This window comes from Doryrhamphus excisus, linkage group LG4 (assembly GCF_037039965.1).
Source record: "Doryrhamphus excisus strain RoL-2023G ecotype Guam linkage group LG4, RoL_Dexc_Guam_v1.1, whole genome shotgun sequence".
Classification (NCBI taxonomy): Eukaryota; Metazoa; Chordata; class Actinopteri; order Syngnathiformes; family Syngnathidae; genus Doryrhamphus; species Doryrhamphus excisus.
In genome coordinates, this window is record NC_136360.1 from 3,856,705 (window position 1) to 3,870,752 (window position 14,048).

The 14,048-nt window shown below is 40.0% G+C and overlaps 1 protein-coding gene across 3 annotated transcripts in view; it reads left to right on the plus strand.

The window, feature by feature from the left end:
* LOC131129359 (contactin-associated protein-like 4) overlaps window positions 1-14,048 on the plus strand; it is a 61,176-nt gene that overhangs the window by 18,843 nt on the left and 28,285 nt on the right. For all 3 annotated transcript variants that reach the window (XM_058072831.2, XM_078790005.1, XM_058072832.2), the window contains exons 4-6: window positions 3,649-3,796; window positions 5,528-5,722; window positions 13,583-13,758. In XM_058072831.2, coding sequence (XP_057928814.2) covers window positions 3,649-3,796; window positions 5,528-5,722; window positions 13,583-13,758 — 519 coding nt within the window. The remainder of the gene's footprint in view (window positions 1-3,648; window positions 3,797-5,527; window positions 5,723-13,582; window positions 13,759-14,048) is intronic.

A 14,048-nucleotide genomic window follows, 5' to 3' on the forward strand; every position in this document is an offset into this window, starting at 1 on the left:
CAGGGAGCACTACAGGTTCACTGGATTCAGAGTTGAGTTTTAGCTTTGTTGTGGGTTATGGCCACAAAATTAGCCTGCGTTATGATTATTATTATTATTATTGTGCTTGTTGTGAGATATTTTAAACGTGCAATAAATGCCTGTTGATCAAGTCTGGTGCTTCTCTCACCGGGCATTACAGCAACACCAAGTGGCCGATGTAGGCTACTACATTCACAATTAGTATGCATCTTCTGTCTTGTATTTGCATTTGAGTTAGTTCATGTCACCATTTTTATGCTTCAAAATGCTTAATAATTTGAAAAAAATCATGCAATTTGCCAAAATATGCTTTTTACGTGGTACGGCGGCCAAGTGGTTAGCGCGCAGACCTCACAGCTAGGAAACCAGGGTTCAATTCCACCCTCGGCCATCTGTATGTGGAGTTTGCATGTTCTCCCCGTGCATGTGTGGGTTTTCTCCGGGTACTCCGGTGAATGTGAATGGTTTGTCTATATGTGCCCTGTGATTGGCTGGCGACCAGTCCAGGGTGTACCCAGCCTCTCGCCCCAAGACAGCTGGGATAGGCTCCAGCACCCCCGCGACCCTTGTGAGGAAAAAGCGGTAGAAAATGAATGAATGCATATTATTAATTAATAAATAGTATGTTTGAAAAACCATGATAGGGTGAAGCCATAAAATTCGAACTATGGTTAGGCGAGAGATGACTGTACTACACTATAAACCACAAAAGGTGAAAATACAAAGAATAAAAAAAGAATAAAAAATTAAAATCAAATCATCTGACGATCAAATGGGCAGACGTGAATAAAAAAGTCTAACAATACTTGAACATAGTGTGGGAACATGAACAATTAGATGTCACCACCATCTTCTAAACAAAAACAACTTTCAATATATCATAGTTTATCCACATCACACTTGAGAGTGGCAAAGTATTAGAAACATATAATGCAGTGCTGTTGACGCCACTGCAACATATTAAATTGATATCTGTCTAACAGTGCCAGTTAAAAATGAGCTTTATTGTTCTTTATTGTCAATCCTACCTGTATGTTATTCAGTTGTTGGTCCACAGAGTCTACCGCCAACAAGATTGCTTTGTGTGTGCAGAAGACAAATGGTGGTTTCATTTGCGACGTGCTTCTGCTTTATGTGCTGATACCAAAGTTGCGAGAAAGTGGCATTTTTATAAAGGTGAAGAATTAACGAGACTGTACCCAACTAGGGTATCTACAAACCAACTATATTTCCATTCTTTTGCAGATTAAAATTCACAATTTTATGTTTGTACAACTTTTGTATTGGATGTGATTGGACCAAGCAGGTGTGCCCAATGTTGTGATTGATTGGCTGATACTTCATTAGTATCACCTTGTCTCGATATCTCCCGTCCGTGTGAGCCAATCAGCTCCCCGCCTCTTTGTCCGTTCTACCAAACTGTGTCTTGTTGATGTAATTTGTTCCCCAATTTCTCATCAGTATTTTTACATCACTCGGTGTGTGGTTTGTTGTTCTGCTTTGGGAGTTTAACCGCCTGCCAAATTTGTAATTTATATTGTGTGGTTAAATGCCATGTCCTTGCCGTGATATTTTACTTATTTAAAGGCAGTTTGTCTCACTCTTTTCCTTCAACTGACATTAAATGGGCTTTGGAGACAGACATTTCTTCTCTAATTAACTTAATTTTGCATGCATATGGGCACAATTCATTGCAAATAAGCATCACCACTGGTTGGGAAGACTGTTAAAGAGGGTTCTAAACATCCTGACTTTCATTGGACTATTTTCTCATTGTTAGGTTAGGTAGGACTTTATTAATCCCGAAGGAAATTACCAGGTAGTCTGTTGTGCATAAACATCCACACAGCATCACATAAAATACATTAACAAAGCATTAATACACAAACAGAGTCATTTAAAAAGAAATAATAGAAATCCAATACATACACAGTATATTACCACCGCTATTAATAAGAAACAGCAATATTATTACACTAAAGTAAAGTACATGGTGATGTTAGTTTGTAGTGGAACAGCGTCTTGTTCCATTTCCAGAAGTAGCAGCATTGCAGAGCCAGATTGCACACAAGACAAAAGAGTTTTTAAACCTCTGAGTTGAACAGGCCAATGGGAGGAATATGTCACTGAGAGAGCTCGTCTGGTGAGGAAAAAAAAACAAAAAACAGTTTTCAGTGGGTGACTGGTGTTCTTCTGAATTGATCATGATTTAGTGTCCTGTCCAGACTCCAGGCTCATCCCGACCACAGAGACGCCCCTGTGTCTGTGTTTTTTTTTTTTTTTTTTTTTTTTTTTGCACTTACACCTCCAACAGAGTGCTGCATGAAACAGCACATTGGACACTATGGACTTTTAAAACACATATAAAAGCTTCGAGCAATCATTAAAAGCATCAAGTCTCCTCAAAAATAGTGCATTCTGTGATGACCTTTGTTATATATTATCTATATTTTCAAAACAATTCATCTCATTACCATCGATGCTAATGGAATGTGAAGAACCATCAACCATCTCTGATAAAGTCCTTCACCAGGCTGTGATACTTTCCCTTTCTCAGTTTGAGAATCTCTGCATAGGACATATGTATCCGAATTGTAATTAAAATCAGTGGTATAGAGATTGAAAAGGAGTGGTGAAAACAACATGCCCTGTGGAGCGCCTGGGCTGATGGTCTGTGTTGAGGACTTACAGCTCCCTATCATGATGAACTGTGATTTGTTGGTCCAAGAGTCAATAATCCAGCGCACAAGAAGATGGTCCACATGAGACGAGTGAATGTGATTCTTCCTCAGGCTTTTCTTCCCGCATTCATTCTCAACCTGTGTTTCTGAAAGCTTGTCAGAGGGAGCTCATATTTCCGTACAAAATGCAGAGAAACTAAATGTGATGCTGCTCAGAGACATTTTGTGAACTTAATGCTCCACTGCCCAGATGGATAAGCTCTTCAGAATGCTGAGATGACAATTAGTTACTCTCAGATAAGCCAATTTCAGTCACCAGACATAAGAGTACACGTCATCAACACCCAAATTCTCAAGAGGAGAAGGCAAACTGAAGCAAAGGTCATGTACTTGAATAATTGTGTTATGCATAACAGAAGTTTTCCCCAGAGTATTATTCTTTGTGGCCTACAGTAGCTTTTTAATGTCAGCCGGAGTCACAGTCATAGTTTCACAATCTCAAAAGGCAGTGGTTGTGATATCGGAGGTCATTATCACTTGAATAACAAAGTGCACAAACCAAAGTCATTATCTTTAACATATGCACTGCTAATGGATATGGATGCCTACTAAAACGTGATATCGCTGTGGCACCAGGGCTGATTTAAATGTTAGTAATCGTACTCCAAATGTACGCATCTCTCTGTGCTTCATTTCGGGGGTTCAAGTAATGCAGACTCAGCACTTACGAATGCTTGAGTTGAGAACCAGAGTGCCGCTTTCAAATTATGGCATAATCGTTTCACAGAACAATGGGTGACATCACCCTTAATTGACCTGTCAAGGCAATACTGCTCTGCCATGTGATGTGTATGATCCCACATTTATTTGGACTAAAATATGAATATATACTGATGAGCCATTTTGGAAATGTGTAATGATTAAATGAAAATGTATGTTTCTCCAGGCTCTTCCAGGTAACTCTAATGCAGACACTGTGGTCCAGTATAAACTTGATCACCCAGTGGTTGCCCGCTTTCTACGTCTCATCCCTGTGGCCTGGAACCCAACTGGAAGGATTGGACTTAGGCTAGAAATATACGGATGTCACTATGGTACCTTTTCTCTGATGTTTAATACGCTTAAAGTATGCATTGTTCAGATAACATAATAAGCGTTTGCTGTCTTGAGCTAAAGACTCATACTTAGTACACAAATGTGTGTGTGCATACTATATATATATATATATAAGGGCTGTCCAAAATAATGTGGTAACTAATTTATTTAATTAGTTACACATTAGTTACCCACTAGTTACCCCCTTATTGTGTGGAAATATGGGGTAATAACTATAAAAGCAATCTTCACTCGCTAAATGTACTGCAAAAAAAAGTCATAAGGATAATTCATAATGCCACCTATAGGGAACGTACTAACTCCTTATTTCTAAATATTTCTAGTTAATCTTCAAACAGCTTAAATAATGCATAAGGCTAAAAAAAAAATCCACTTACCTGCAAAATGTCATCCAATACTTTTCTACAAGAGAGGAGAAATATGATCTCAGGGAAGAACTACATTTGAATTATTTCAGTATGTGGAATCAAACTATGGAATGGATTGAGTAAGACCCTTATCCAATGCACAACGATGAGCCAATTCAAGAAACAATACAAGCAGTTGATGTTTGCTAAATACAAGGATGAAGAGTCTTGAACCAGTCATGATGTGCTATATATATCACTATATTGACACTTACTATGGTACCCATTATGTCATTGTTATGGTCATATTACCTCGTACTTCGGTATGTGACAAAAAATGTAAACAAATATTTAATTATATCAGAAAGGCAGGAAATGAACATAGTAACAGTTACTGATTATAAAAGTACCAGATGGAGGGGTAGGATTTAATAAGCTTTGCTTCTTCCTACTCCTTTTGGACATGTGGAACTGTGAACTGATTATGTGATGCATTCAATTGTAATCTGATGCATGTTCAACTGAAATAAAACCATTACCATTACCATTAATTACATCAACATTTTTTAGTGTAATTAATGCATGTGCACCAGAGCAAGCACACCTCTCTGTTATGACGGCAGACGGAGGCACAGTGCAGCGCCCCCACACAGTCACACAGAATCTGACACTCGTCATTCAGATTTGAACACATCAACAGCAGTACAATTCCAAAACCATATACTATAAATATCTCCAATTAACACATTTATCTCTTCCGTTCATCCTGGGAATGACACTCGGAACATCATAAAAACTTTTCTTTATAAAGAAAAATAAAGAAAAAACACACGTGGGATATAAGTGGGATATTCTTCTCACTTCATAAATCTTAATTTGGATGTACAATTTGCAACATTTAAGTATGCTGGAAAATAAACCCCTCATTGCTCATAATAATTCCATTCTTGTGTTACAAACACAAGTAGGCATATTGTGTTGCAAATGTATTATTCTTTTGAATGCATATTGTTTTGAGAAGCCAAACTATTTACATGTGAAATCCTGGCGACTATCTGGAACTATGTTCTTCATCACCGAAATCCAACCGGAACTGGAATTTGGAGACACTGCTGATGGATGTCATATAACTTCATATCACAAAATCCGAACTATCTTTTTAATTGTGCTTCTGACTCCAAAATGTGTTTTAACTTAACGTATTTAGAGTAGTATACAGGAGATGGTCATTTAATCAGGATAGTGCTTAATTTCTAGAAGTCTAAAAATCCTGTAAGAAATGATTCTATGATGTTTTTCTGTGGCCAAAGATACAAATATTACATTCATGTTGCTCTTTGTTTCACCTCTTTATTCTTGTAGCTTCTGATGTTGCCAACTTTGATGGCAGCAGCAGTATACTATACAGGCTGAACGCCAGACCGAGCCCAATGGCCATTTCTCTGAATCTGAAAACCCTAAGGAATTCTGGGATGGTGTTCCATGCTGAGGGAAAAGGAGATCACAGCCTCACTCTGGCATTAGAAAATGGCAAGCTGCTGCTCTTTCACCAACAAGGTATAGTCATCTTTCATTCTACATGAATAGGTTGCTTGTCTTTGTTGTCTGTGTAATGTGGTCATATAGAATGTGTAGACTCTCAAAAATGCACACTGTATATAGCACTATATGGCATATTCCTTCACTTCTTTACTTTTGTACAGTGCCACTTTCTTGTTTCCCTCACTTTGATACATCCCCTATGTGTGTGCTCTCTTTTAATGTATGATGGATGCTGCAACATGGAAGGACAGATTCTGTGGTGCACAGTGGGCAGCATTTTCACTTCTATGGGCTCCTCCTATACAGACTTGCGGAGACCCTGCAGCGTGTGTGTGTGTGTTGAGTACTGTTGCAACACATAGTTAGGCAAGTGAGTACTTTGACCACAAAACCACCGCTAGACAAGACAATCGAAACATCAAGACTGTGCCAAGAAATATCTGAACAGACTGGTGCAATAAGATGACTCTTGAAGACCAAAAGAAAGGACCCGTGGCTGGATCAGACTCTGAATTTTTAAATCGTATTTCAGCAGGATAAAGGTGGGTCCTGGTAAGGACTGGTGTTACAATCCAGGGTTACATATTTCAAGTTTATTAATGAATACCCTAAAAACATCCTGAAAAACCAACAAGGAAGTATGAACAATGGCAAATTAACAGAAAAAAGCTTTTGACGGACATTTTGGAAAAGAAAAATATGTTATTTGGACAAATAATCAGACACAACCTATTTCAAACTCAAAATAGAGAGAAAGAGGAACACCAAAGCCACGTATACATGGACCCAAATATTCTAATTGCATTCGGTTTATTTGCTCAAGCCGAAAGAATTTAACCTTTGTATACACCTCATTCCGAAATAATGGTGCCAGTCCAAATAAACATATAATCGGATTCCCAGGGGTGGAATATTCCTTTCCCCAATCCAATTGTACCCGCTCAAATGGAAAGTTGTCAGGGTGCGTTCTTCTTTGTTGTGTTTTTCTTCTTCTGTTGTTTATTGGCGGTTGGCGAGCAGCTTTCAGTGTGCATTACCGCCATCTGTGGAACAGAATCTAAACCCTTCTATACTTTATTCAAGTCCATTTTTTCTTTAAAAAGAAAATATATATCTATATAAAACATGTCCCGAGTTTAATTATAAAATATCAGCAAGAGTAAATTTTATATATTCTTGTTTAAATTTATCCCAGGTGCGTTCTTTCAGTACATGTTCAGATATGACGTAACACGCAGTTCGAGATGTTCTTCAGTTTTAAAAGTGGAGGTGAGCAATTGGCACTGGACTGCTGCGGAAAGTTTGTTTTTGATCCAAACTAAATTTCAAGAATGGACGAACGAAAAACTCGCTATAGAGTTATTCCAACAAGTGAAAGAAAAACTTGATGATGTTTACGCTTTACTGCCCCATTGACTATTCTGTTTGATTATAGTGGCACATGTAGACAAGAGATTGGAATATTCCTTTCCATGTATACCATTGTTTTCGGAAAAGTCATTCGGAAAGAGAAAAAACTCCTCATCTAAAGTAGCTCAAGATGCAAATGGTTTGGTAACATCAGCACATGGAACAAGAAATGCCATCAGGAATGCAAATTAGTAGCTAAAAACCAGTGCTACTGGTGAACCATGACCTCCAACCTGAAGCGAGAAAATGAAACTAAATTGCAAGATGTGACTTTTACTTTCTTAAATATTCAGGTTTTGGGTTTATTAACATTTTGGTTTTTCCAAGAGCTTTGTTGTTAATAAACAAAATGAATCCTCACAAACCAACTTGCCTAATAATAATCACTACTGTATACCAACTTAATGTGATCAGTACAGATGCACTATTGGGATCACGTTTAGCCTCTTTCATACAGATTCTGCAAAATTGGCGCATCAGATATATAACAGTACAGCTGGCATGTATTTGTCTGTGACTTTCACAATGAAACCCGGTGATGCAGGATATTGCTGTGTCTGTGTGTGTGGTCACACAGCGACACAGCTTCCCTCAAACAGATAATTAGATAATGGCGACGGCATCTTTTGTGACATACAATGCGTATCAGGCTCCCACAATTGCTTTCAACACAACAGGGTGGGAGAAGTGGGTCTCGGGTGTCTCAATTCCCTTTCACACAGCCGCCGTTTTGCCTCTGTTACATCACAAGGACGACAGATGGAAGTGACCTGAATGATAAATCTGCTGCATCCATCGATTCTGCTGTATATGAACATATTATTTATTATGAATAATGCAAAGTTCATGAAATAATAAATTAAATTAAGCATAGAAAATATGGTTAGGACTCTAAATACAGTTTTTACCATTATTAGAGACCCGTATATATGAAATAGCACCCCTACAGTCACCATCACACTACTATTATCTTGGTTTACAACACATTGCTCAACTGTAATGCGCATGCTAAGGGATTATTTGAGTTGCTCTGCACTATTTATTATACTTTGATTGGACTTCTGTTTTTTTATTGATATATTTTATATAGATCTCATAAAATGTTGTTGTCTTTTACTTTGTGCCTTACTGCATGCTAGGGAGTATAATGTTAGGGTTAGAGGGTTAGGGTATAGGGGTGACGGAGGGTTTGCTAGCTGCTATCATATCAAAATTACTTGAGAACATACATACGTATGTCCTATGAAGATGAAACCAAGTCCTACCCCCGCCTAAGTGGTCAGGAGCTTTCATTTGGGACATCGACTTCCTGTGACCACCGGAAGTGGACGTAACGTCAAAAAATTGAAAAGCTCAATCGAAAGCTTGTAGCTGAATTAGGGGAGGCGGAAGTTGGTTCCAAGTCGATATGACGCGGATATTATTCTGGGTTTTTTTTTAAATACGTATATATGTGGTTTTTGAACCGTGTATCTAGATGTGTATCAAATCATCCATTGCAACGAGATGTACAACCCTGCCAAACCCTGAATATGATTCTGGTCATTCAGTATTCCCTCTGAGAAATCCCCCTCTGCACTTGGACAAAAGATAATCAAAAGTGATGAGTTCAGAGTCGGTGGAGTTTTAATTCCCAGGTGGCTTTGACTATTGTCATTCCGCTCCTGTAAGATCTAATCCACCATCAGTTTGACTGACTGACTTTGAGCGATATATGTCCTGCATGACCAAATCTGTTTCTCAGTTTTGCTATCATTAACTTGAATAAAGTTACATTTAGTTACAAAGATATAGAACCAAGGTCATAAAAGTTGTCCACCTCAATCACATCAGTGTCACTGCATCTTGTTTTCTAGTATTCTGCTGTTTTCTTACCTGCCTGGCAACTACTTGGCCCCATTTCTCAGCTTTTTTTTTTGCATTACTATTATTAGTATGACTTATTTACCAACCTTTCTCATGTTGCCCCAGATCTGCCCTGCTCATTTTTTAAGGGTATTATTTACCATTATTAACAGCATGCTTTTTTGTGCAGGTCCCCTACCATCACTCTACTGTATACCACATGCCTTCCCTTCCCTTTCCCATGAGTTTGCAGTCAGCAGACAGTGTAATTTAGCTCAATAACTCACAGCATCCATCCAGAGCCACTGTTTTCCGTTGGCTCAACAGTGAGAGAGGAGCGAAATAATAGATATCTATTATATTCGTAGCAGCATATATGAGCTTTTCAGAGTCTACTCATATTTATTCTCTGAGGTCTTCTTAAATACACAAGCATGTCACATCATGAGATTAAGTATTAAAGTCAAGTATGGCACCTATCCACTATTGTTATGTGAGACATTTCTGTGCGTTCTAAAGATATAAAAACAGATAGAAAGAGACAGCTTACTCTATGTAATGTGACAGACCTATGCCGCCTACAAAAACATCCAACAAGGTTTTATGGTTTTACATACATGCTGTCACGTAGTGGCAGGGGTGGCCAGGGGTGCTTGGTCACTCTCCATGCACACCCATGGCTGTGGGCACTTTTGACAAATGTGGCTCTGTGGTGCAGAACATTAGCTTAGCCTAACCACCGTTGGATTTGGACACATTTCACTGCAGCACACAACTCTCCGTGGAAAGTTCGAAAAGAGCTACGAATTCTCTGGAGGAGCTGTCAATAAAACCGTGTCTTGCATGAACTGCAAGTGTTGACTTTGACTTCAAAAGCATGAGGTGGGCATGTAAACAAAGGAGTCTATAGTTAAAATAGATTCGATTTATTTAGATTCCACTTCTTTATTATGCCCTGTATGGTTTTGGCTGCCCTCGATGGTGAGCAGAATCCAAAAAGTATGCATTAGAATCATGTCCTCGGTAGACTGCTCTGCTCTCCGGCCACCCCACTGGCCATCTAGACAATTCAGGTACCAGGTATCTTATTTTCACCTCTCCGTGAGTAATGATCTCCTTGGCCACCACTATAAACATTTCAGTCTCCACTAATTTACAGCAAGCCAATTGCATGACCGTTTTTGGCTTAATTTCACTATTCGTACCGCATACCTGGCCGGGAATTGAACCCATGGCATGGAAGGTGGAAGCATGTACCATCACAAACACACCTGTAACGATCTGTTTAAATTATTGTTTCCATGCCTCAGTTCCTGTTTGTATACTCTTATTTTGTAATCTCTTCCTGTCTCACTTTGTTTTTGGTTGCACACTCGCAACTATTCCTAGTTTGAATCACTCCCCGAGTTCAGGTGCACTGTTCTTGGGTTGTGGAAGCATTTTTGTTTGTTTGCGCCTTGTGTTTGATTCTTGTCACTGCATCACAGCCATTATTATCAAAAGAGTCTTTTACCTGCACATTTGGTCCTGCTCTCCGCATCCTTGGGGTCGAGCCACAATGCGTAATCCCAGACGTGACAACACCCGTCAGTAAAATTGCCTCAATCTGCCAAGAAGTTGGGATAAATTGACAAGCTCATTAAGATGTACATCCTCTCTCCAAAACCATCTCATTTGTTTCCTGCTTTGCATTCATTAAAATGTCAGTTTGCTATTATGTTCTTCACTGCTTCCCAATTCTGATCAATTGTGGGCTGTCATGGGACGCTGTATCCCACATCATCAAATACACAGTAAGCCACTGAGTGTGTCCTGTCCAAGTGTTTCATGGAAAAATAGTGGAGAATATTCAAGGAGTACCGTAGTATTACATAGCTTTTAGTCTTCACCTGAATGTACATGTTTCAGGAACATAGGACGACATGTCACACATCCTTTTAGGTGTGAGGATGTAGTGGAGAATGCATGTGACAACGTTGACACAGCTAGGGTACACGTCTTCTGTAGTACTCCCCAGTTCTCACTGGGTGTTTCAGCTATACATCTACAAACCCTTAACCGAGTAAGGCCCCCGAGGGCTGATCAAGTCCCTGCGGTCCCCCAAATCACCCTCTCAACCTGGGGCTAAAAAAAAAGAGACTTGCTTTTTCATCCACTGGTTACTTTTTTTCAACTGCCTCTGACTCTACTTTGATCATTTGACGTAAACCCTGGCCTTTAATTCTCAAAGCTCTTTGCAGCCTGATGCTACGGGCTGCCACGAACCTTCTGCTCTCCATTTCAGCTCGGCAGACTTGAATGTTGCAGCCACAATATTGTGCTTCAGCAGCCCTCATGGACAAGGCCAAGGGATTAACTGCTGCCTGTGGCAATGAGTTAGTAATTGCTCGCTTATATTCCAGGATGGAAGCACGGCTGTTAAGGACTTGATTATGGCACCGGGTGTCCTATTGTGGAACTGACTCTATACCCTGTCGGTATTTGTCTGTCAGAAGCTTCTTTGGAACAGATGGCAGATCCTGCATCTTCCATAAACCACTGATGAAGATTAGCGAGTGTTGGAATGACATCATATGTGACTCTGGTGCAGAAGCTAATCCGCTATGCTTCCATGCCCCACAAATCCTTTCAGGTGGTCCCCACACTTTTCCCCACACTCTCCCATTGTGTCTACTGTGCCTAACATATGCTAGGAGTGCACTGGGCCGGTGCCAGTTGGTGCCAGTTCACGCCATAGATTATATGATTGGCTCGTAGTGGCTCGCTGTGGCGCCGAATTAATGTTCTTTTGGTATGTTGCCATGTTGCCTTTAATTCGGCACCACAGCAAGCAACCAATCACATAATCTTTGGTGCAAACTGGCACCAACTGGTGCCCACCCAGTGGACTCCTAGCATCATTGGCGCATCATTGGTGCATCATTGGCGCATCATTGGCGCATCATTGGCGCATCATTGGCGCATCGTTGGCGCATTGTTGGTGCATCGTTGGCGCATCATTGGCGCATCATTGGTGCCTCATTGGTGCATCATTGGCGCATCATTGGCGCATCGTTGGCGCATCGTTGGCGCATTGTTGGCGCATCGTTGGCGCATCATTGGCGCATCATTGGTGCATCATTGGCGCATCATTGCCGCATCATTGGCGCATCATTGGTGCATCATTGCCGCATCATTGCCGCATCATTGGCGCATCATTGGCGCATCATTGGCGCAACTTGGCGCCCACCATTACATTCCACTGGTTTCCATTAGGCGGATTGTTTGCGACATTTGGTTTGGTTTAAACATTTTGAAATTTTCTTGCCACCAAACTCAATTTTTGCCGCTGTTACGGGGCACCACGAGAGGCAGTTTGAGCCACTGCACGCCACTAGGCACTTTATTGGCGACTCTAGGCGCCACAGCAAATTGCATTGGCACCAACTGGCATCAACTGGCCCAGTGGACTCCTAGCATTAATACTGTTTGCTGGTGATGTATTTTATCCATCAGACTTTATTTGTAATCTTGCCTTGGCACACTTGACCTTTTCTGGAAGACTCTTGATAGGCAATTTGAGGGCGTAGTCTCCATTGAGGTCTATGGTCTATGTGAAACTCCAAACCACCTTTTGATATCCTGTGATATCTCGCTTCACAATCTTCACCTTTGAGAATGGCATCTGAAGGACTCTCAGTCACAGCACTCAAGAGAGAAGGCCAAATTAAAGACACCAGTCCCACAATTTTCCAGGCAGCTGAGTTTTGTCAATGTCTCGTAGCCTGCTACTGATTCCCTTTCACAATTGTTGCTCCTGGTCCTTTCTTTTAGGCTTCCAGTGCTTTTAATAGACTGCTTTTAACAGACTAGGAATGTGGTCAACTCCAATAAGGAACCTATCAGAGAATAGTCATTTCATGACCTCCTCATTGATTTATGTCTTAAAAAGTCAAACTTCACCAAACGACTGTCAATTTTAGATTCACTGCCTGATATTTTTTTCATTGTGTGATTGACTTCAGCAAAAATTCAAGCAATTTGTCACCTCATGATTCCACTGAAAAGTCGTTGCCCACCAAAAACACATCCTGAGGCTTGGATGGTGACTTCCCTCACTATTAAAAATGCCAGGGGTGGGATGGTGCATATTGTCAAGAGTCTTCCAAGAAGTGATAAAGTGAAGGGTGGTAAAGATCGAGTTCAAGTTGTTATTGATTGTTTGCCACAGCTTCCTCTCCACAGTAGTTGGCAAACCTCCATTCAATTGCAGGTCTGGGTTGGTGGGCTGGTGTGACCCTCTGATGTTTGCGGGTACTTCTCCCATGGCAGTGGTATTGATGCATTGGTTTGACTCCAGTTGTCATTCTTCAACTGGTATGACTTCTTATGCAAAACTTGCTAACAATCGTTGCTGTAAACTGTTTTTAATGATTAGATTGGGAATCTTTGCTATTTATCTTTACAAAATAAGCAAAAAGTCATATTTAATGACATGATGAGGTAGGATTAAAGACAAAAATACAATATAATAATTGGTTTCATACTAGGTAGCATAGTGGTCCATCTGTCTTACAGCAATGTGGTTCTAGCGTTTGAGGGTACTTTTATTATTCCACCCCTTTCTTTTCCATACTGCAGGTCTGAGCTCATCCCCTGGTGGTTATGTCCTTGTAACAATGGGAAGTCTACTTGATGACCAACACTGGCACCATGTAAAGCTGGAACGGATTGGCACCTACTTCACACTCACTGTGGATAAAAACACACAGCAAGTTGTCATACCAGCAGAGCTCAGTCACTGGAACATTCACTGGGTGAGACCAATATTGCAACACCATCAACGTACATTATTATTTCAAATGCTCATCTTGTTCTGTTCTCTCATAATGAGCTTGAAAGCACATAATTGTACAATCATTTATAAATGTTTTTTTATTAAAAATTCTATATCCAGTCATGAATTAAAAAGGAACTAGTATAGGAACAAAATATAATCCAACAATTATACATAAGCAAAAATAAAACACACACAAATGGGAAAATTGCCAAACAATGATCAACAAAAACCGAAAAGGCTATTATTTTTCTCTGAGTACACCAAATT